At 44.8% G+C, this 18,842-nt stretch overlaps 5 protein-coding genes across 5 annotated transcripts; 2 read left to right on the top strand and 3 right to left on the bottom strand.

Annotated features, from left to right (window-relative positions):
* Positions 1–460: 460 nt before the first annotated feature.
* On the bottom strand, positions 461–1,475 carry DFJ58DRAFT_918210 (glutathione S-transferase; the record flags this gene model as incomplete). The annotated part of the gene is made up of 6 exons (XM_041395586.1): positions 461–545; positions 634–684; positions 739–854; positions 897–1,011; positions 1,061–1,254; positions 1,308–1,475. The coding sequence occupies 6 exons, from the start codon at positions 1,473–1,475 to the stop codon at positions 461–463; spliced, it is 729 nt and encodes a 242-aa protein (XP_041235681.1).
* A 1,790-nt stretch (positions 1,476–3,265) lies between these two features.
* On the bottom strand, positions 3,266–4,029 carry DFJ58DRAFT_736490 (uncharacterized protein; the record flags this gene model as incomplete). Its single annotated transcript, XM_041386806.1, has 2 exons — positions 3,266–3,767; positions 3,908–4,029. The coding sequence occupies 2 exons, from the start codon at positions 4,027–4,029 to the stop codon at positions 3,266–3,268; spliced, it is 624 nt and encodes a 207-aa protein (XP_041235680.1).
* A 2,045-nt stretch (positions 4,030–6,074) lies between these two features.
* DFJ58DRAFT_823604 (glutathione S-transferase) lies at positions 6,075–7,163 on the bottom strand. The gene is made up of 6 exons (XM_041392123.1): positions 6,895–7,163; positions 6,648–6,841; positions 6,483–6,597; positions 6,372–6,416; positions 6,315–6,343; positions 6,075–6,260 (listed from the first exon to the last, which is right to left on the bottom strand). The coding sequence occupies exons 1-6, from the start codon at positions 7,060–7,062 to the stop codon at positions 6,203–6,205; spliced, it is 609 nt and encodes a 202-aa protein (XP_041235679.1). The 5' UTR covers positions 7,063–7,163; the 3' UTR covers positions 6,075–6,202.
* Positions 7,164–8,578: 1,415 nt separating this feature from the next.
* Positions 8,579–12,058, top strand: DFJ58DRAFT_823597 (glycoside hydrolase family 29 protein). Its single transcript, XM_041392122.1, has 17 exons — positions 8,579–8,710; positions 8,762–9,039; positions 9,086–9,209; positions 9,265–9,324; positions 9,379–9,433; positions 9,488–9,668; positions 9,689–10,104; positions 10,162–10,195; positions 10,251–10,282; positions 10,333–10,402; positions 10,456–10,566; positions 10,621–10,781; positions 10,832–11,012; positions 11,062–11,158; positions 11,209–11,404; positions 11,455–11,566; positions 11,625–12,058. The coding sequence occupies exons 2-17, from the start codon at positions 8,815–8,817 to the stop codon at positions 11,922–11,924; spliced, it is 2,355 nt and encodes a 784-aa protein (XP_041235678.1). The 5' UTR covers positions 8,579–8,710; positions 8,762–8,814; the 3' UTR covers positions 11,925–12,058.
* A 1,949-nt stretch (positions 12,059–14,007) lies between these two features.
* DFJ58DRAFT_848109 (uncharacterized protein) lies at positions 14,008–15,298 on the top strand (the record flags this gene model as incomplete). Its single annotated transcript, XM_041393578.1, has 10 exons — positions 14,008–14,073; positions 14,133–14,169; positions 14,333–14,436; positions 14,515–14,594; positions 14,714–14,720; positions 14,813–14,839; positions 14,883–14,962; positions 15,037–15,053; positions 15,146–15,173; positions 15,232–15,298. 10 exons carry the CDS (start codon positions 14,008–14,010, stop codon positions 15,296–15,298), a joined length of 513 nt encoding a protein of 170 aa, XP_041235677.1.
* Positions 15,299–18,842: the final 3,544 nt, after the last annotated feature.

Below are 18,842 nucleotides of genomic sequence, written 5' to 3'. Positions count from 1 at the left end.
CCGCACGAAGCCACCCCACTCCTCCCCAGAACTGCAAGGGAGCACACTTCTCAACCGTTTATTCCGCCGCAACCGCACCCCCTCCAGTGTCCATGATACATCACCATCCTCCCCTCTCAACTTGGCTCAAAACCTTTTGAAACGGCGCGGACAATTTATTTAAAGTGGTGAAGGAAAGGGCACAGCCCTGCAGTGGTTGAAATTTTATATACAAAGGACAACGTGTATGTTATTTCTCTCTCTCAGTTCAAATCCACCTAATGTCAAGTAGAGAAACGCTTGAATCCTGTTCTCACGCACCTGCTGGTACCTCACTCAATTAGCACTCAACAAGCCGCTCAACAACTGCTGGAACAACTTCTCCGTGAACGGGCGATGCCACACATAATTTCGCCGCGTCTTGGGTTGTCAGTGAAGTATGCTTTGGTGTACGTTGAGTAGATGATGAGCTCCCAAGGTCTCAGTTTTGCTCCAAGTCAACCGCACGATCCTCAACATAACACAAGTAGCATAGTTCTTGTTTTCCTTGAGACGAAGACATCAAACTGGAGTTATAAATATTGGCACTACATACAACGGGACTGCACTGCTTTCCGAACGTTTCCCTGACCTATTGAACAAGACCTCACGCACCATCCTTGACTGGCGAGCCAAGCAGGCCAGTTAGAGATGTCCTTCCACCACCTGCACATCAAGCGATTAAAACATATCCACGGCAGTTGGCATCTCGGCGCTTACCTCGAAAAGTTAGGCCTGCTGTCAAACACCTCAGCAAAGCCAACTTCATAAAAGAAAGTGCCATATGGCAAGTGCGCCAAATCGGCGAGCGTGACAGACTGAATATCCGACAGGTGCTGTTAGTTCACAACCAGGGTAGGACTAAAAACAAGACGCACGTCACCAGTCAGGTACTTCTGTTTGCTGAGGATCAAGTCATACGCATCCAACTTCGGCTGGAGACTGGCCAACAGCTCCTTGACACGCTCCTCATTTGGTTCCAAACCAAGGCGTCTTCAGAAATCGTCTAAGCTACGTCAAATCGAGAAGGAAGACTGCTCACGGATTGAACAATTTTTCAGCAACAATTGGCGCGATAAAGGCGGTGAAGTTGGACACCTCGATCGAGGCTGCTTGTTCAAACAGGGCCTCAGCCTTCGGGTCGGTAGGGATCAAAGGAGCGCCCCGGTTGGGGTATTTCTTGATCAGGTATCTTGCAATCGCACGGGACTCGTATAGGATGAACCCTTCATCATCCTTCAATGCCGCGCGTGAGCATATAACATATGTCCGGTCAGGAGCCGACTCACAATGTATGGGACCTCTGCGAAAGGCTGGTTCGCGGTGAAAGCCGGCTGCTTATGATCACCTTTGGCCAAGTTGACATCGATCAACTCATATGGAATATTCTTCTCCTTGCAGACGAGAGCGACAAGGCGCGTGTACACGGAAGAGGAAAAACCGTATAACTTGAGCATCTTCAGATATTACTGGGACTGAGGATAAAGGCGTTTGAATGATGGACTTGGATGAACGCATGATTATTTATACCTAGACGCGGCTCTGAATGAAATGCGTATGGATGATGAATCGATGACGACGGAATATTGCACATGCTGAATAATTTTCTGCGATATTTGTCTTCGCGCAGCTAAGGAAAGGGTTCGCTACTACTTGAATGTCGGAGGTCTCGGTAAGCATAATCGTACTAGCTACCTACCATAGCAGTGCAATCTTGTTCTGATCTGAGTAAGTATTGGGCTTTGCGGGGCTTCGAAAGTAGCGGGCGAAGGTTTGAAGAAGTAGAAGAGCGATCGAAATAGACTTGGATTCTCCGAGTCCTCCGGCGAGCCAGTTTTATTGGGCGAGACTTGTATGACTAGTGTTGGGTGCCTACTTTGTGTCGTGAGCCATGGCGACTAAGGCCTTGGTATTTCCGGTTGGCCACAGATAAGCTGCTTTGCTTTGTAGTGCCAACGAACAGATTACCAAGTACCATCCGTGGTGAGCGTAGCAGTTACAGTCAAGGCCGCGCGACTCGTGAGAAAGCGTGGGGCATTCCGAAATTAGATTCACCCCTAGAAATTACAATCGAAGGATACAAAGAACGCTTCAGTTGTGTGGAGAGACTAATACACAATCCGGCGAGGTTGTTTTTATATATGACAGTCGTCGAGTGAGCTGGTGAAGATTAAAACGTTAATATTTGCTACACGACCTCGACGTCCGTCTGCTTATATATGGTTTTTTTTCGATCGAGTCCTACTAGATCGTTGTACATACGACATCACTATCTCCTCGATCTTTTCCCGACCTGAATCAATGTTCTTAGTAGTCCACCGCACGAAGCCGCCCCCACGAGTCCTCAGAACCGCAAGGAAGCACACTTCTGAGTCTCAGCCGTCTTTCCATCGGTTGAACCGCAGCCCCTCCAGTGCCTATAATACGTCACCGCCCTCCACTCCCCACTGGGCTCGAAGCCTTTTGAACTGCGCGGATGGTGAAGTGGTGAAGGCATCGAGTTGCAAGGACACAGCCCCACAGTTGAAGTTCCATATACAAAGGACAAACGTGTATGTGGTGATTTACTAGGCATCCAAAATGAGATTCGGCTCTTTCTCGTTGTATTTTGTCTACATAGACTTGTTCTTTAGTTTCACCTCCGTACTTCAGAGACACGGTCAAAAAATGTCGACCAATACACTCAAAGCTCGGGAAATAATGCAGCCAGGTACGCATATATGAATACCTGCACTGGTACTCACGGAAGTCGTGCCAAACGCCGTGGCCTGTCATCACCATGATTTCCCCGTCACACACAGCATATTGTGACATTAACGAGGACAGTACCGTACCGCCGGCCGTGTTCCTGTTTTTGTTACTTTAGCATTTACATACTAGGACTGGTGAACCTATGCCTTTGTCCCTCCAGCACACTGCCATGTCGAAGCAAGTAAAACAACTTTATGAGCGTCAGATCCGAACCTTGTCAACTCATGTAACCAAAGGTAGGTGATTGAATGTGACCGGAATCATTTTAGTACCTTGATGCACAGACTATCAAATAACTCAACAGTCGACACCACGACAAAATCCAAGGAGAATTCAAGACAGTACATTAGGATCAATTAAGTATGAGTATACGATAGGACAATTACTGATGACGGACAGGAACTATATATAAGAGGATGCATATAAGGTTGGAACGCAAAACGATAGGGATGCTACTGTAAGATAACGCCAGAGGACTACATCAATCTAAGAGACATCAGGGGATGCAGATTACATTTTGGCTGAGCGAAAAACCCCCATCAATGTACGCTGTGTCAATTACCAGTGATTTATCTCCATACTTTACAACAGCTTTCGCATACTGGCAGCCCGGTCTTTCAAGAGTATGTCTTCGAAAGGCATCATCCCGCGAGAGTGAAGCCCCGCATATCGAACAAATCCGCCGTACTCCAAGGTGTGAAAGTATATGACGTGGGATGTTCCCTGGTTTCATGCGGGCATCGAGACAACCCGTCCAAAGACAGGAGATCTGCTGCGTGTCCTCACTCGTAGCGCTGGTGTTGATACCATGATAATGCTGGAGATGTTTGGAGATCTGCTTGTGGTCGACAGCAATGTGCATCGTGCAGCCGTCCCAGTTACATTGGTGCAATGTGACTTCGTCGGTATGGTCGCGCAGGGTATCCTGGTCAATCAGGATGGGGTTCGCCCCATTATGCTCCAGGAGCATATCATAGACCATGGGAAATTCAGACGAACTGAAATAAGAACGGTGAGCTATAAAGAAATGGCAGGTAATGTCACCACTAACCGATCTGTGTTCATATTAGATCAGAGGAGTTGGTTTGTGTGTCTTCTGGGTTCTTCAGATGAGTCGCTTTCATGGCTTTTAACTTACTTCATCTCTGGCGCTGTTACCCACCGCAGCTCGACAAGAGGCACGGGTGTTGGCTGCAATCGCCAGATTTCCACTGGACTCTTGGGTTTGTGTAATTCCGCTACAATGGTGGTGGAAGGCATAGGTTAGTCACGCGCTATGTCGTTGCAACCTTCAAACAGGTAAGTTGAAAGGATGATAATCACTTCTGGTCAGTATGCCAATGTTGCTATACCAGACCGGATCATGACAAGTAACCCGGTTACTAAATCTTTTTTCGCATTGGAGGGTTTTCTGAAGTGAACTCTGTATATGACGGGCGTTTATGTTGGAAGGCCTTCGTGGCACTCGGGTATATCAATTTTTGATCCGTTGATTGGGGATGCGGTTAACAGCCACCCGACTGGCATGTCCCTCGAAAGTTCACTAACAGCAGCTGAGATCCCAAGGTACAGTGGACGAAACAACTAGCTGTAGCTACAGCACACGGACCTAGACGAATATCCTGTCTATCAAAGGGGCAACTGTAAGCACGCGTCATTAGCGAAATAACGAACAGTTTGGTATCTATGTCATGTCTCGCGTACGTGTTATAACGTATGGAAGGAGCCAATTGGTGTACCGAAGTAATCGGCATGGTGGAGGGATCTGATTTCAGTGTAAGCCTGCAACCTATAATATCGAGATATGTATCATCGGACCAAGGGTAGACCGACGAGGCCAGGCCCGACAAGTGACTGCCAGTACCAGTGCGGTGTCCGACGTAATAGTTGAAGCGTGCATTCAGAAGAACCGGCAATTTCCCCTCCCTCCGATTCCGGATCCGTCACGGTTGCATTGTGGAGACAAAGACAAACGAACGTTTGTTAGTCTACTTCAAGTGAAAGTGCTATGGTAACTTGGCCATGACAGTGGAGCGTTAGGGAAGGGGAAGATCCAATGAAACTGCAACAAACCAAAAACCATGATGCAGTGCTGAGCGCAAACTATGACGTGTAAGTAGGCATCCCGCGGAAGCACATGTGATGTTGTCTGGATGTGCTTCTGTTATGGAAGGACAGCACCACAATGATTGATGGTGAACGCGCGTCCCAGCCACTTCCGAGTCGGATGAGCGCTTGGCCTTGATGGCAGAAAGAATCAGCAATCACATCAGATCGAAGCCTGCTGAGCGCTGAGCATCTGGGGCGCGGACGACAGAACTGTCGGATTAGATTCAGAGGCCTCTACAGCAAATGCGTTGCTAGGAAGACTTATAGGCTAGCCCGACGTATGAGGCCTTGAGGCATGAACTGCTTGCCAGGGATCTTGGCGAGAGATTTGGTCGAGCACGTGCAAACGCTGAGAGGCTGTACAGACAGACGCTCGAGCCTGGAGGTGCACAGCATTATTAACACGCGGTACTAGCCTGCCAGTGAGTGTCTTGTAAGCTCGTATTCACCCAACATTCGCCTACGACCTATCTCAGATTCTCAGTAGATGAGAAGTGCCAAGGACTTACTGTAGCTGTGTCCATCTAGTAAGGGTAAAATTGCAATCGAAGGATTCAAAGCATTACTTGCGGCTCGACATGAATACTTCAGTTAACGTGCGGAGAGATTTCCACTCATAAATGCACAAGCACAATGAATCCGACAAGCTTGAGCCCGAGGTTGTTGGTATAATCGGCTACCATCGAGTCCCACTAGATCGTTGTACGTCATCATTTTCTCTTCGATTTTGTTTTCCTCACCTGAGTCAGTATTCTTAGTCCTCCCCATGAAGCCGCCCCCAAGTACTCTTCTTCAGAACCGCAACTAAGCACACTTCTCAGCCGTCTATTCCACCGCAACCGCAGCTCCACCAGTAGCCCATGATACGTTACCGTCCTTCCCTCTCGACTGGGCTTGAACCATTTTGAAATGGCGCGGACAAAGTGGTGATTGAAGGCATTGAGTTGCAAGGGCACAGCGCCGCAGTTGTTGAAGTTCCATATGCAAAAGGCAAACATGTATGTTCTTTCTCTTTATCAGTTCAAATACCATACCTAATTAGCACTCAGCAAGCTGGTCGAACAACTCCTCCTTGAACGGGCGATGCCGCGCGTAAATTTCGCCGGGTCTTGAGTTTCCAGTGAAGTACGACTTGGTCTACGTTGAGTAGATGATGAGATCCCCAGATTTAAATTTTGCTCTGCACGGTCCTCACCACAACACAAGTAGCATAGTTATCGTTTTGCTTGCGACGAACAAATCAAACTGGAGTTCTATTGGTATTACATAGTACAACGACACTGCACTGCTTTCCAGACGTTTCCTTGACCTATTGAACAAGACCTCACGCACCATCCTTCACGGCGAGCCAAGCAGGCCTGCTAGAGATGTCCTTCCACCACCTGCGCAGCAAACGATTAAATCATATCCATGGCAGCTGTCATCTCAACTCTTACCTGGAAAGGTTAGGCCTGCTGTCAAACACCTCAGCAAAGCCAGCGGGTCCGTAAAACGCAGTGCCATATGGCAAGATGCGCCAAATCGGCGAGCGTGACAGACTAAATATCCAACAGATGCTGTTAGTTCATAGCCAGAGTAAAAGTTAAGAAATAAACTAGACGCACGTCACCAGCAAGGTACTTCTGTTTGCTAAGGATCAAGTCATACGCATCCAACTTGGGCTTGAGACTGGCCAACAGCTCCTGGACACGCTCCTCATTTGGTTGCAAACCACGGCGCCTTGAAAAACATTTATAAGCTATCTTGGATCGAGAAAGAGAACTACTCACGGCTTGAACACTTTTTCAGCGACAATTCCTGACACAAAGGCGGTGAAGTTGAACGTTTCGATGGAAGCTGCTTGTTCAAACAAGGCCTCAGCCTTGGGGTCGCTGGGAATCAAGGGACTGCCCTGGTTAGGGTATTTCTTGATGAGGTATCTTGCGATCGCGCGGGACTCGTATAGAATGAACCCGTCATCATCCTTTGGGGGCGCAACTCAGCGAATGATATAGATCTGATCACGAGTTGACTCACGATGTATGGAACCTGTCCGAATGGCTGAACCGCCACGAAAGACGGGTTCTTCTGTTCGCCTTTGGCCAAGTTGACACTGGTCAATTCATATGGGATATCCTTCTCCTTGCAGATGAGAGCGACAAGGCGCGTGCATGTCGAACCGGAGAAACCGTACAATTTAACCATTGTGTCAGATATTACAGCTTGGGGTGATGGTGGTATATGATGGAAGGTGTTCCAGTTGGGTGATGGGTATCGATGAATGCATGATCATTTATACCTACAGGAATCTGTCACATCAATGATTACGATAAGATCACATGTACAGTGCTGAGCAACCTGATATTTGTTTTCGCATTCACAACGCCAATTCAGGAAAGGATTCGTCACTCGGTGCAAGTCTTGCCTTTGCAAAGCTCATCAAGGAGGAGCATAAAAGTACTAGCTGCCTAGCAGTGCACATTGATCAGGCCTAGCCTTAAACCCGGTAAGTGTCAGTGACTGCTATGCGGGGCTAGCAAACTCGCAAACACAAAGCAGCAGGCGACAAGTATGGTAATCCAGATATTCTTGGATGTTCCTCCATGGCCACTCACTCCCCAATTGTGCGACATCAGCGGCTTGTACGACTAATGTTGGGTGACAGCTTAGTGTCATACGCCATAGTGACCAAGGCGCGATCGAAGCTCACTAGCACTCTTACTGTTCGTTGTCGTGGAGAAGCGCGGGGATCGCCAGGCAATGTCGGTAATTGAGCGCTTCTAGGACTTTCTAGGATCATGGCTGGGGTATTGCTGACCGATTCTGACTAATTGCTGATGACTAGTGAGCGCTAGTGAGCCTCCAAACTACCAATAGCCATGGAGATATCAAGATGAAATATTATTGTTCGTAAGTCAGCATCCTTGTCATCTGAAGCGGTGACCCGAACTAAATGTGACCTTAAGCTCCTGATCGCGATCAACCGAATCAACACTTGATGCTTCAAGCTCACTTATCGATCCATAGGCTGCTCGAAAAGCGTAACCCCTGAGGTAGTACCCCAATTATACCTCTCTTCGGCTTTGATACTGATCCACGCAAGGCATGAAAAAGACAGCTCCACGGGGATCTCGATCGTCAGGATAGCTTTGAAACAAGCAGCGCCTCGTCGATGGATTCCATCAACGTGAGGGAACGATTGATGAAGCGCTGCCTGTTTTGACGGCTGATGCGTTTGTAATTCTGACAGGACTACTCAGAAATAGAGGCACTAGTAGTACTTAGTAGCAGTCGGAGACTCGCGGTTGATGATGATGATAAATATCACGTGCACTTTTCGAACTGACAAGTCGGTGCGGTTCGCTAGGTTGTCTTGCAGAATGACATCTTAGTGAACCACTGCAGAACCCAATGCATTCATGACTCTTTCCGAGTCTCCTAGCCCTCTGACTAATTCCTAAGCCGTCGTCTATCACGGTGCAACGCGACGTTAGATCTGCTAGAATTCGGGGCTGGTGACCAGAACGCAATTAATGGTGAAATTTCAGTGATATGCTTCTCCCGCCTGATTTATCATACTTGATTTCTCCAGCCATTCCTGAGATATCTCGATCAGTTGGTGGCTTGAGTTGAACTTCGAAGGCTTACTGCCGCATTTCGCACGACAAGCCTTTCTAACAGCGTAATCGAAACGAGGACATCCACGTTGAACGTCATTATCCTCTTCTCCGCATCATTTCAGGGTGTAGTGTACATGACTTCAAAATAAACCACGATAATCGGATAAACTTCTCATTGACCCCCATAACGTACGGAGGAAGCACATGCCACGAAGATGAACACTGTGACTATGGTCAGACGGATATTGTTTGTGTGAACGACATAACGCCGATATTTTGCCTAGCCGTGGGTAGAAAGGCATGCATCCTTGTGGAGCAGCCCCCCTTCGAGGACGCTATGAGAGTCTTTGGCGTGCCATTACTGTGCGGGGCTTTGTTCTCCTATTTTTGCACTGTGAAGTCATCTCTCGTCACATTTCCATCTGCTGTCATTCCACTAAGCGATCTATTCAATAACCAAGCTGCTTCGCTAGATGGCACCACCGGCAACTTCGATGGGAATGGCGCTACGTATGCAGCAGAGTACCTACCTGAGGGTCCATGGTTGCATAATGGAATCAAGGTGGGGATCGTGATAAGGTGTTGTCTATTCACTCAACAATCTTCAGTATGACCTACCATCGACTTGGGGACAAAGCCAAGACAATGTCATTGCTGAAGGACAAGTTGTGAAACTCTCGAACACAACTCATGTTCATGAGTTGCATATCGTATATGCAGGGGATGATTTGGGTAGGAAGTGCAGTCAACTGTCTGCATCCTCTGACACGTCTATTTGAATTCGTAGGTAGATTAAGTGGAACGTTCAATCTGAACTACGCGGATAACTCAGTTAAGTACTTGCAATGTTAGTTTCTCTCAACTCCCGCGCGGACTCTGCCAGCTCATGGCTAGCCTTTAGTCACCGGGAAAGGCTGGTGGAAATGGCCTAATGCCGACTGGGGAGAAATTCGAACGTAAAAAACGTGCATCGTCTTTGTCAACTCATACTGACCATTGACCTATAACAGACCATATCATTTCGAAGAATATTCATCCAACAAGAACTGGAATTCCAGCCACATATTCCAAATATCGCTATCTGTACCATCTCGTGCACCGCTTCAGAGCATCACACTCCCAGACACATCTTCTACTTCGAACAGACTCCATGTATTCGCACTCTCTATGACACCTTCTTTGAATCCTCCAGTGGTCTTCTGGTGCCCCAGCTCTCTGTTCGTAGTGCCCAGTTCAGCATGAGGTGGGAGGACGTCAACGGGCAGCGAGCTCAAGCCGTCGCCATCACCCTTGCGAATATACTCCCAGGGAGTTACGCAACCTCCTCGAACGCATCCATAAACTCGCAGTATGAGATCTCAGTAGCAGGCGAGGGGGTCTCCACAGTCACGCCTGGCCTCGTGTATCGCCTGGTTCCCGCAGACCAGGCTCGTGTGGATGTCCTTGTTCTCAACAACGACGGGACGGGAAATGCGACAGTCACGATCAAAGATGAAATTGGGAATATCGTTGGGACTTCCGTGGGCTGGCCCATCGTCCCGCTGCGGACCGAATGGACAGCGGACGCTGATGTGCTGAGCACACATGAGACGCCCACTTGGTGGAACCAGGCGAAGTATGGAATATTGTAAGTACCAGATGATTCCTGAGGATTCAAATGATCCGTAGACTCATGCATTTGCAGCATTCACTGGGGTATCTACAGTGTTCCAGCTTGGGTAAGTATGTTCGTGCTTTTGGTGGCGTTCACGTTGGTTGATGCATTTTACATAGGGCCCGCCTAATTCATATGCGGAGTGGTATGAGTAAGGAGGTTCCACGTCATACGCGGCGGGTCATTCTAACACAAGAGCAGCTGGAATCTCCATAATCCTCCGAACTCCAACTCGCCGACGTGGGTACATCACCTGGACACTTATGGGAAGGTAAGCATAATGAGCTTTTAGTTAGCATTAACGACCATGACTGTGGACTGCAGGATGTCGTATACGATGACTTCATCGCTAACTTCACGGCGTCTACCTGGAATCCAAGTGCTTGGTTAGATCTGTTCACCGAAGCTGGGGCGAAGTACTTTGTTCTCGTTACTGTGCGAACTGTTCTTTAGTGTTTGTTTATCCAGTCTGACCGTGCCGCATTTCAGAAACATCACGACGGTTATGGACTGTTTGACACGAAAAATACCACACACAGAAGTAGTGTACACCTTAACCCACACCGTGACTTTGTCAAAGAACTCATGGACACCGCCAAATCGGATTATCCCGACATTCATCGCGGAACATACTACTCACTTTCGGAATGGTAAGAGTGTTGATACCGCGAGTATGGCTCCTGTTTCTGATCTCCTGCAGGTTCAATCCAGACTACTCCAAGTATGGGTTTAGTTCATGGCCAGGAGGCTTGGCGCACAATGCATTCAATGCGTCTGAGCTGGAGCCTTATACTGGAATATTGAATATAAGCGACTATATCGAGGATTTGCAATACCCCCAGATGCTGTCTTTGGCGCTGGACTATGACACGGAAATCATGGTAAGCTCGTTGTTAGACTGACTTCTCAGCATGCGCTGACGGGGGCTAGTGGTGTGATGTTGGAGGCCCCAACAAGACGTTGGATTTTGCTGCACAATTCTATAACAAGGCGATGCAGAATGGCTACCAGGTTACTCTGAATGATCGTAAGTTTTTTGCGAACTGTTGAGCATATTTGATGCAATACCCACTCAAGGTTGTGGTGCGGCCCCGGACTTTGACACACCGGAGTATGCGACCTTCGGTTCCCTGTCCACTTACAGCTGGGAGACGAGCGAAGGGATGGACCCGAATAGCTACGGTCTGAATACTGCCACCAATGCGAGTGAGTACAAGAATGGAACGACCATCATCCAAACACTAGTCGATGTTGTGAGCAAGAATGGAAACTAGTGAGGAATATCATCCATCGCCTTACTAGTTGTTTTATTTCATTTCCCAGTTTACTCGATGTCGGTCCCACCGCGGAGGGCGACATCATTGCACCGATGGCAGACAACCTCCTCGCTGCCGGCAAATGGCTGAAGTATGCAGGTGACTGTGTCTATGCAACGGTAGGTCGTGAACACCCCTCTGGTACTCCTTTCGTTAGATGAAACGTGTGTCCATCAGGATTACTGGTATCAAGCGTCCGAAGATCCGACGGGATCATTCAGGTTCCTCACCACGCCAAAAACATTTTGCGTCATCGCATTCAACAAGCCGAGCGATGGGCAAGTCACGGTGGATGCGGGTGGCGTAGCGCTACCAATTCAGAAGGGAGACAATGTCGTGCTGCTGGGACCATCAATGAATCCGCAGAGCCTTGAGTGGAACATTAATGAATCGGGTGTCTTGACCATCGTAGTGCCTCAGGATCAAGTCGACCAGGTAGATTACGCCTGGGCATTCCAGGTGACATATTCCGGGTGAACGTAGGACTAATAGCACTAATGTCTGATGATCCAATACCTATAAAGCTCAAATGTCCGTTGGTAACCTACGTAGTAGAGGATACTATGTGTGTTGTTGTGATGACATGTATTTGGCCATCTATACTATGTTCGGGTCAGGCATGTATATGAATCCATGTGCCTTTGGCACGAAAAGCAATTGGAGTGCTTTGGACTTCTTTAGGGCACCTGCAGCACCTTGATTTATTTTTTATCCTTGTACTGTATTCTGTATTTTTTGCTACATCAGAAAAAAACCCTTGTATTATTAGTGATAATTTGAGCAGATTTAGTAAATGTAGAAAATCATTCAGGCCCCGCTCGGCAATCGAGTCCGGTTTGTTTTCGCTGGTCAGGTCCGATTGATGCGAGGGAAAATTAGACCATCGAAATCTGCCAAACCAGGCAGCAGGTTCGTTATAGTAGAGTACTGTACTTATGTTAATCAACACTCACCTTGCAGGCTCTAAAGCCAAGAAAAAAGGGCAGCTGCTGTCATTGCTCTCGCACTCACTGCTGCTTCACTTACCCAACACTAATTCTCCGTCTGCTACAACAAAACACCAAAAAACACCTCGAAGCTCACTGGCCAACAATGGTTGAACGAGCTTCTGGTTGGCCACCCCCAACACTCTTATGATGCAATGAGAATGAACAAACATGTATTTCAAGCCCTTAAAACTAATGTCTACTATCATGGCCATCCATTGCATTCTCAACCTCCTTACATCTGATAATCTCTATAATGCCTATGTACAACTCCCTGATGCAAATACCCCGCTCGCACTTGAGATTGAGGACAATCGACAATACGGACTGTTCCCTGAGTTTTTTGATGATGGCGAAGTCTTTTTTAAGCTGAGAGCACACGGTCAGAATGTGTTTTGAATAAAATACAAGACATACCTTTCCCCAATAGTCATGGCATGAGCCAGATGTCTTTGCAACCCCTCCACTCGTCTTTCTGCTCCCTTGGAGTGCTTCGGCACAAGCAACAAATGACTTTGGTTAGAATCCCGAGTCAGATTGACGACCCTCCTCCTGTTCCTTGAGAAGTGTTGCAATCAACACAGCATCATCATTGGACTTCCAAACAGTCTTTGTGCTTGCACTCAGCACCTTTGATTTGGTCTTCAGGACTTTGGGAGTCACAGTCAGATTCGGCAAGGGGATCAGTGTTTTCCTTGTCATTTTCTGTGGTAGTAGGTGACATCAGAAAGAAAGGGACGAGTTCATAAATTAGACAGAGGCTACAGATAAGTACAAGCAGATACACAATCTAAACCATCAAAATCAAACTTTTTTGTTGAGCACACACGCTGGTCAGGTTAAATTGGACATTTTGATGGGAACCAGTGTTTAATTCGATCAGTCGTAATTTTGGCATGTAACCAGCGAAAAACAAACCAGACTTGATTGCCGAGCAGGGCCTCAATGTTTTCTCACATATGTGAATAAAAGTTTGAATGTTCAACAATCTCTAGGGTCTATAGCTACAGTGTAAGAAGCACAAAAATAGTGCCTCTGTACAGCATCCAAAATGCATTACTGCAACTCCACAGACATTTTTAGGAATGAACATGGCTAAAATATGCTGTTTTTACCAATTTCAGGGTTTTTTGGAGGGATGTTTCAAATTTTACCAAAAAAAGCAAACTTATATATCCTAACTTGCCCAACTGTCCTGACCTTTGTGGCCCATGAGGCACTGTAATTGGAGACATACCTTGACCAAGCAAAAAATGAACTTGGCAAAGCTCAGTATCACAATAGCACATGCTTCATGCAGCAGTCTTCCTCCAAGTCAGTTGAGTCATAATGATTCATCTTTCTATAATAAGTAATTGCATAGCCACACATAAAGTAGTATATAAAGGGGCCTAATTTCCCCTTTGAGAATAAAAATTCCCTTCTTTAAAGACCCCCTTAATATATGTGTGAATAATTGAGTGAATATTAGCTTATTCCCTCCACTCTTTTGGCACTGTTTCCCACAATGTATGGACCATCTGAAGGTTGTCCCTGAGCTATAACAAATTACAAGTACAGTTGTCTATGCCATAATGTATACACCCTTAGTGTATATTTTCAATACTGTATCGAGTTTTCAATGGTCCCACTGTGGGACAGTGAGAAAATTGATGCATAATGTATATTGTATAATGTATTGACCTTGCATGCCTATTAGACATTATCAGACGGCACTTTTGGTGGTGGGGACCATTGTCAGTGCCAGCGATTGTCCACACATCATATGAAAACCCTATGTACGCATTTTTGGTAAACCACTATCCTTATACGAGCTGCTCGAGCCGGCTGAGGAAAAACAAATTGGGGATTCCCTTGGGTTTGACTTGAATGGTGGGGACATGGTCATTGTTGTTGCAGTCAGTCGAGAGATTGCTGAGAAACAGGGTGAGGTGATTGAAGCTGATTCTGATGACGACTCGGAAGAAGATCATGATGCGGCCCCAGAGGTTTCCCGTGTAGAAGTATGTCAGAGGCTCGAAGGAGCATGCCTTCAGCATGGACATTCTCAGGACTCAACACACACGCTTGATTTGTTAAAGCAAATCCGTCATTTCCATGCCCAATTACAACGCGAGGAGCTACTCCATGCGAGGCAGACAACGTTAGATTCATTTTTTAAGTAGATATGTACTCTAGTACCTTAGATTTTCGACACTGTTGAGCAGTGTCACATGTGTTCGTCACATTCAGTCACAATGTGTGACATCGGTCCTTCTGTATAACTTTGATAATGTATAGGTGTGAGGTGGGTCCTGATGTTATATGTTATGGGATAGACAACTGTACATGGTTATTGGTCATCTAGTGTAGTTCCACTTCATTCTCTTTACAATACAGGAAATCAATTCTGTGGGGAGAATTCATGTATTTTAATGATTGAGGATAAAAAATAAGACCTATACTTTAGTCAACAATATTAAGAGCTTGGCCTACTTTAAGACTATATTATGGAAATGTACTCTGTTCTGATCCTGCCTCAAACTCAACGTGAGTGCCTGAGCAGCAGAAAGATTGGTTTTGAAGCCATATATTTGATTGATTTGATTGTATCCAACTCTTAGTTTGTTCTCCCCTGATTGTGAGAATAAGGGGTATCCAAGAGATTTCATTCTGACTCACCCCATACTGTCACTCTCTTATTTGTAGTATTGTAGCACTGCATCATGCCAGTTATTGATTTGGCTAATTCTGTAATTCTGTAAGTCCATATTACTCTACTCTCCTTTTTTTTTGAATTATATTTACTGTTCATTTAGGGTTGAAGACCCTATGCTGGACATAGCCCTTTTCATGGGGGGCTTGCTCCCACTTGTCTATCACTAGTCCACTCTTGAGTACCCTAATCACTGCATCAAGCCAGTTAACAGATACTGTTCCTGAGATTACCTACTATCTTATCCCTTTTTAGTCATTGGTAAATTTGCTCAAGGAGAACCCATCTTAATTGCACCCCCATGAATGACTACATTATCAACCATTGGTATTTGTCTGAACCATTGACTATGGAGGAAAGTGAAATTTGCTGATTGTATTGATTTTCACATCCTAGTAAGACAGTGCTACTGCATTCCAGTGAAATAATATATTTGTTGAACTCTTAAATTAGAAAAGGACTTGATGCACAATAAGCTGTGTTCACTGTGAAGAAGTACAAGTCTCATTAATGTATTGGAGTGATGGCTGAAGTCCTTGCATGCATTAGTAATGCTACAGGGGTGCAGAATGACCTCTCATAGTATTGTAGTATCATTTATGATCACAAGGTATGCCTCCTGGGCCTTCAAATATAGTTTTTCTCATAATGTTTCCAATTCTTGTAACAATTTTTTTTTTCTTTTTTCAAAATTCTGGCCAGCAGGGATTAAACTATATATGAAAACATGTAGATTTACACTACTTTCAGTTTGATTGTGTTCATTTTCATAGTGTAGTAGTCATTGTATGTTGGGGTTACCTAAGGCATTGAAAACCTTCTTTGTACACTGTAGCATGAGTCAATGATTATAATATTGTTGATGACTATGTTAAAAATGTGCTCAAAGGTTGGATCTAAAGGGCTTGGCCTTAGTTCATGTGCTGTGCCCCTTACCTGAGTACATGTCCTTAATTTCCAAGGACTAAGGGTAATATCCAGTAGAGTCTAATAGTGTGCTAGGCAGAGCTTTAGTGGATGTCTGATAGGTTGGAGGACTACCCAAGTGTAACTCTGAGGATCTGAGTGTTACAGTCAAGTACGCCCCTATTCATTTTCCTTCTCTTGCACCATTGTATTACATCACGATCGCATCTTGCCGTCGCTAGATGATCTATTCTTGTTATCTCTAACTCCGTCTTATCTCTGACTCGTCTTATCTCTGACTCATCCTTATGACTTCATCATACCGGCCCTAAAGCTGTTACCAGTTCCCTATATAAACCCACTTTGTACTAAGTAGTTCTTTACTTTAATCTTACTAGGTTTTACCTGGAACTTCCTTCGCTTAAGACCTCCAATCTTAAGTCGTATTGAACGTGATTCAAGTCGAGGACACTCTCCTTGTCTTGTCTTAGTGAACCATTGAACTTCGGTATACGCCGAAGCCTTGAAACGACCTTGGCCGATTACTCTTATCGAGTAGCCATACGTCTGAACCATCCTAGTTCGTAACACTGAGAAGAGTTACAAAGGCTACTATAGATGAAGTCTGGAGTAAAAACAAACAAAGGTGGATTGCACTAGGTAGAGCTAGTATTGGAGTCCTTAGAAGTCAATCCTTGAGACATGGAATTTGGACTAAGATCCTGGAGTGAAGTGAACAGAGATACTGAGATGAATCAAAGTCCAGAGAAAGGATGAGCAAGAACTAAGTTAATATTTGAACTGAGATAGTACAAAGAGTTACAGGAGTTTATATACTGCAGCAGCAGAGTCCAAGGCTATATATGAAGCATATGTTAAGCTTATTAGTAAGTATAACAGACCATAGCAAAATGAAATTGAAATTGAAAACAGATGGTGGATCCACTAAGTGGACAGATGAGGATACAACTGGAGAGTCAAAGGAGGGGAAGTCTAAATGGAGATAGAAACAAGGTTAAGTTCAGATCTGGAAATTAAATGGAAATAATCCAGAGATCTAAGGCAGAGAATAGTTCTGGAAAAGTGAGATATGACAGACTAGGACAAAGTTACTATCTATATATAGATTTACAAAAATGTTGGAGACTTGTCAAGGACATCAATAAAACACCATTTTCAAGAAGTGATAGGGAGTGGCATATGAGTCAAAATGCAAAACTAAATGTGCACTATGATCTCCAATCTAGAAAATCATGCCTCTACAGGTTCATATGGCCCATATTTTAACTCACATTTTTCTTGCACTCATCATCTTATGTTGCCCATCACTTAGAAGCATCCATTCATTATTCAACCAGTTCCTTGGTGCATCCCTATTTATTTATTTTTATATTAGGCTATGATAATTATTTACTTATCCATTCATCATGGACCCTTACTTTACCTCACTTACATACCTTTAGGGCTTCTTCTTTAGCCTCAAGCCCTAGGAAGGTACTCATTGTAACTTACATATCACCTGGTTTATATTTTACAACTTTTACTTTTTACCATCATCTATGCATTATTGTAGGCCCTAGTTGCAGTTGGTAGCCAGTAGCAATAGAGCTATTTGTTTAAAGTATTATATCTATTATTGTTATCTTGTTGTCTCTTGTCATCTTTCACCATCTCAGTTCATATCTTTATATCTTTCAGCAGTCTCTTATATACTTGTACACCTTGTGCACTACTTTCCCATGCTTCATACATCCTTAGTGCTACTTTCTTGCACATACACTTTGTGCTTTTCTCATGCTTAAGTTGCCTTTTATAGCCCTATATCAGGGTTTATCAGTGCATTTCCTGGATCTTTGCTACACTTTTCTTTCTTTTGGGTTGAACATATTACATCGCATATGTATATGTCTTTACCTTGAAATACTTCAGGTTTAAAATTGTCTTAAAAATACTTGTTGGCTCTTAAGTTGTCTTGGTGGTAAGACATTCAAGTTGTGCTCTAAGTCAAATAAAAAACTTGAACATCTTGATGAACTTAGGCATCAAGCCAAGTAAAACAAGTTCTGATACAGTTAAATTAAGGAATGTGATATTTTACTGATGAGAAATGCATTGTGATATGCTTGCTCAAATTTTGTGGTACTCTTGATGTTGTTGGGCATACACTGAAGAACACCAGTGGTATACTCTTTAACAAAGAATTCTTTGATGAAGGTCACAAGGTGACAACCCTTGCTAAAATTTGTCAGCCTATCATTAGTATAATTAACTTTGATAGCATGCATATAAGCTTGTATAAGCAGGGGCCTCACAACAAGTTCACTACATTATCTAAGGTCTATCAGGCTAATGTTAAGACCCCTCATCAGAATTATTAGTATGACATTTCTGTCAATATCATTTATCTAAGTAAGATTCATTGATTGGATAGCAGCTACCAGAATAGGTTCTGAAGGGTAACTAGCATGGAGATAGCCACAATGAGATGGCATAGAGAATGCAGTTCATATATGGCTAGTAACTAAAAAGCCTGGTGCCAATCTAATGCTTCACAGCAAGGTTCATAGTCCAGCATGATGAGGACATCAAGCACTGCAGTCAAGGCAGTTTATTAGATAGTGTATTGTTAATGCTGTTATAACTCACAATCATGCATTAGATGATTTATAATGACATTGCCCAGAACCTATCAAACATAAGCTATTAGAGTATATTCAGAGCCTTAGATAAGATGAGAACCACTTAGTACTTATAATAGCCTGCCAAATTTGAACATAAGCTTGACTTTCTAGATGTCATTTAACATGA

Source organism: Suillus subalutaceus (assembly GCF_016647625.1).
Source record: "Suillus subalutaceus strain FC151 chromosome Unknown DFJ58scaffold_273, whole genome shotgun sequence".
Classification (NCBI taxonomy): Eukaryota; Fungi; Basidiomycota; class Agaricomycetes; order Boletales; family Suillaceae; genus Suillus; species Suillus subalutaceus.
The sequence above is the reverse complement of the archived record's forward strand: the minus strand, read 5'-3'. Positions and strand labels throughout refer to the sequence as shown.

What these genes read in the sequence shown, in the direction of transcription:
- DFJ58DRAFT_823604 (XM_041392123.1), bottom strand. Translation starts at nt 7,062, where the DNA reads ATGGTTAAATTGTACGGTTTCTCCGGTTCGACATGCACGCGCCTTGTC. An exon ending in AGAAGTACCTTGCTGGTGAC is followed by an intron (nt 6,417 to 6,482) that starts GTGCGTCTAGTT and finishes TTGGATATTTAG; the next exon opens with TCTGTCACGCTCGCCGATTT. An exon ending in ATCTTGCCATATGGCACTGC is followed by an intron (nt 6,344 to 6,371) that starts GTTTTACGGACC and finishes GGCTTTGCTGAG; the next exon opens with GTGTTTGACAGCAGGCCTAA.
- DFJ58DRAFT_823597 (XM_041392122.1), top strand. Translation starts at nt 8,815, where the DNA reads ATGAGAGTCTTTGGCGTGCCATTACTGTGCGGGGCTTTGTTCTCCTAT. An exon ending in GGTTGCATAATGGAATCAAG is followed by an intron (nt 9,040 to 9,085) that starts GTGGGGATCGTG and finishes AACAATCTTCAG; the next exon opens with TATGACCTACCATCGACTTG. An exon ending in TACTACTCACTTTCGGAATG is followed by an intron (nt 10,782 to 10,831) that starts GTAAGAGTGTTG and finishes GATCTCCTGCAG; the next exon opens with GTTCAATCCAGACTACTCCA.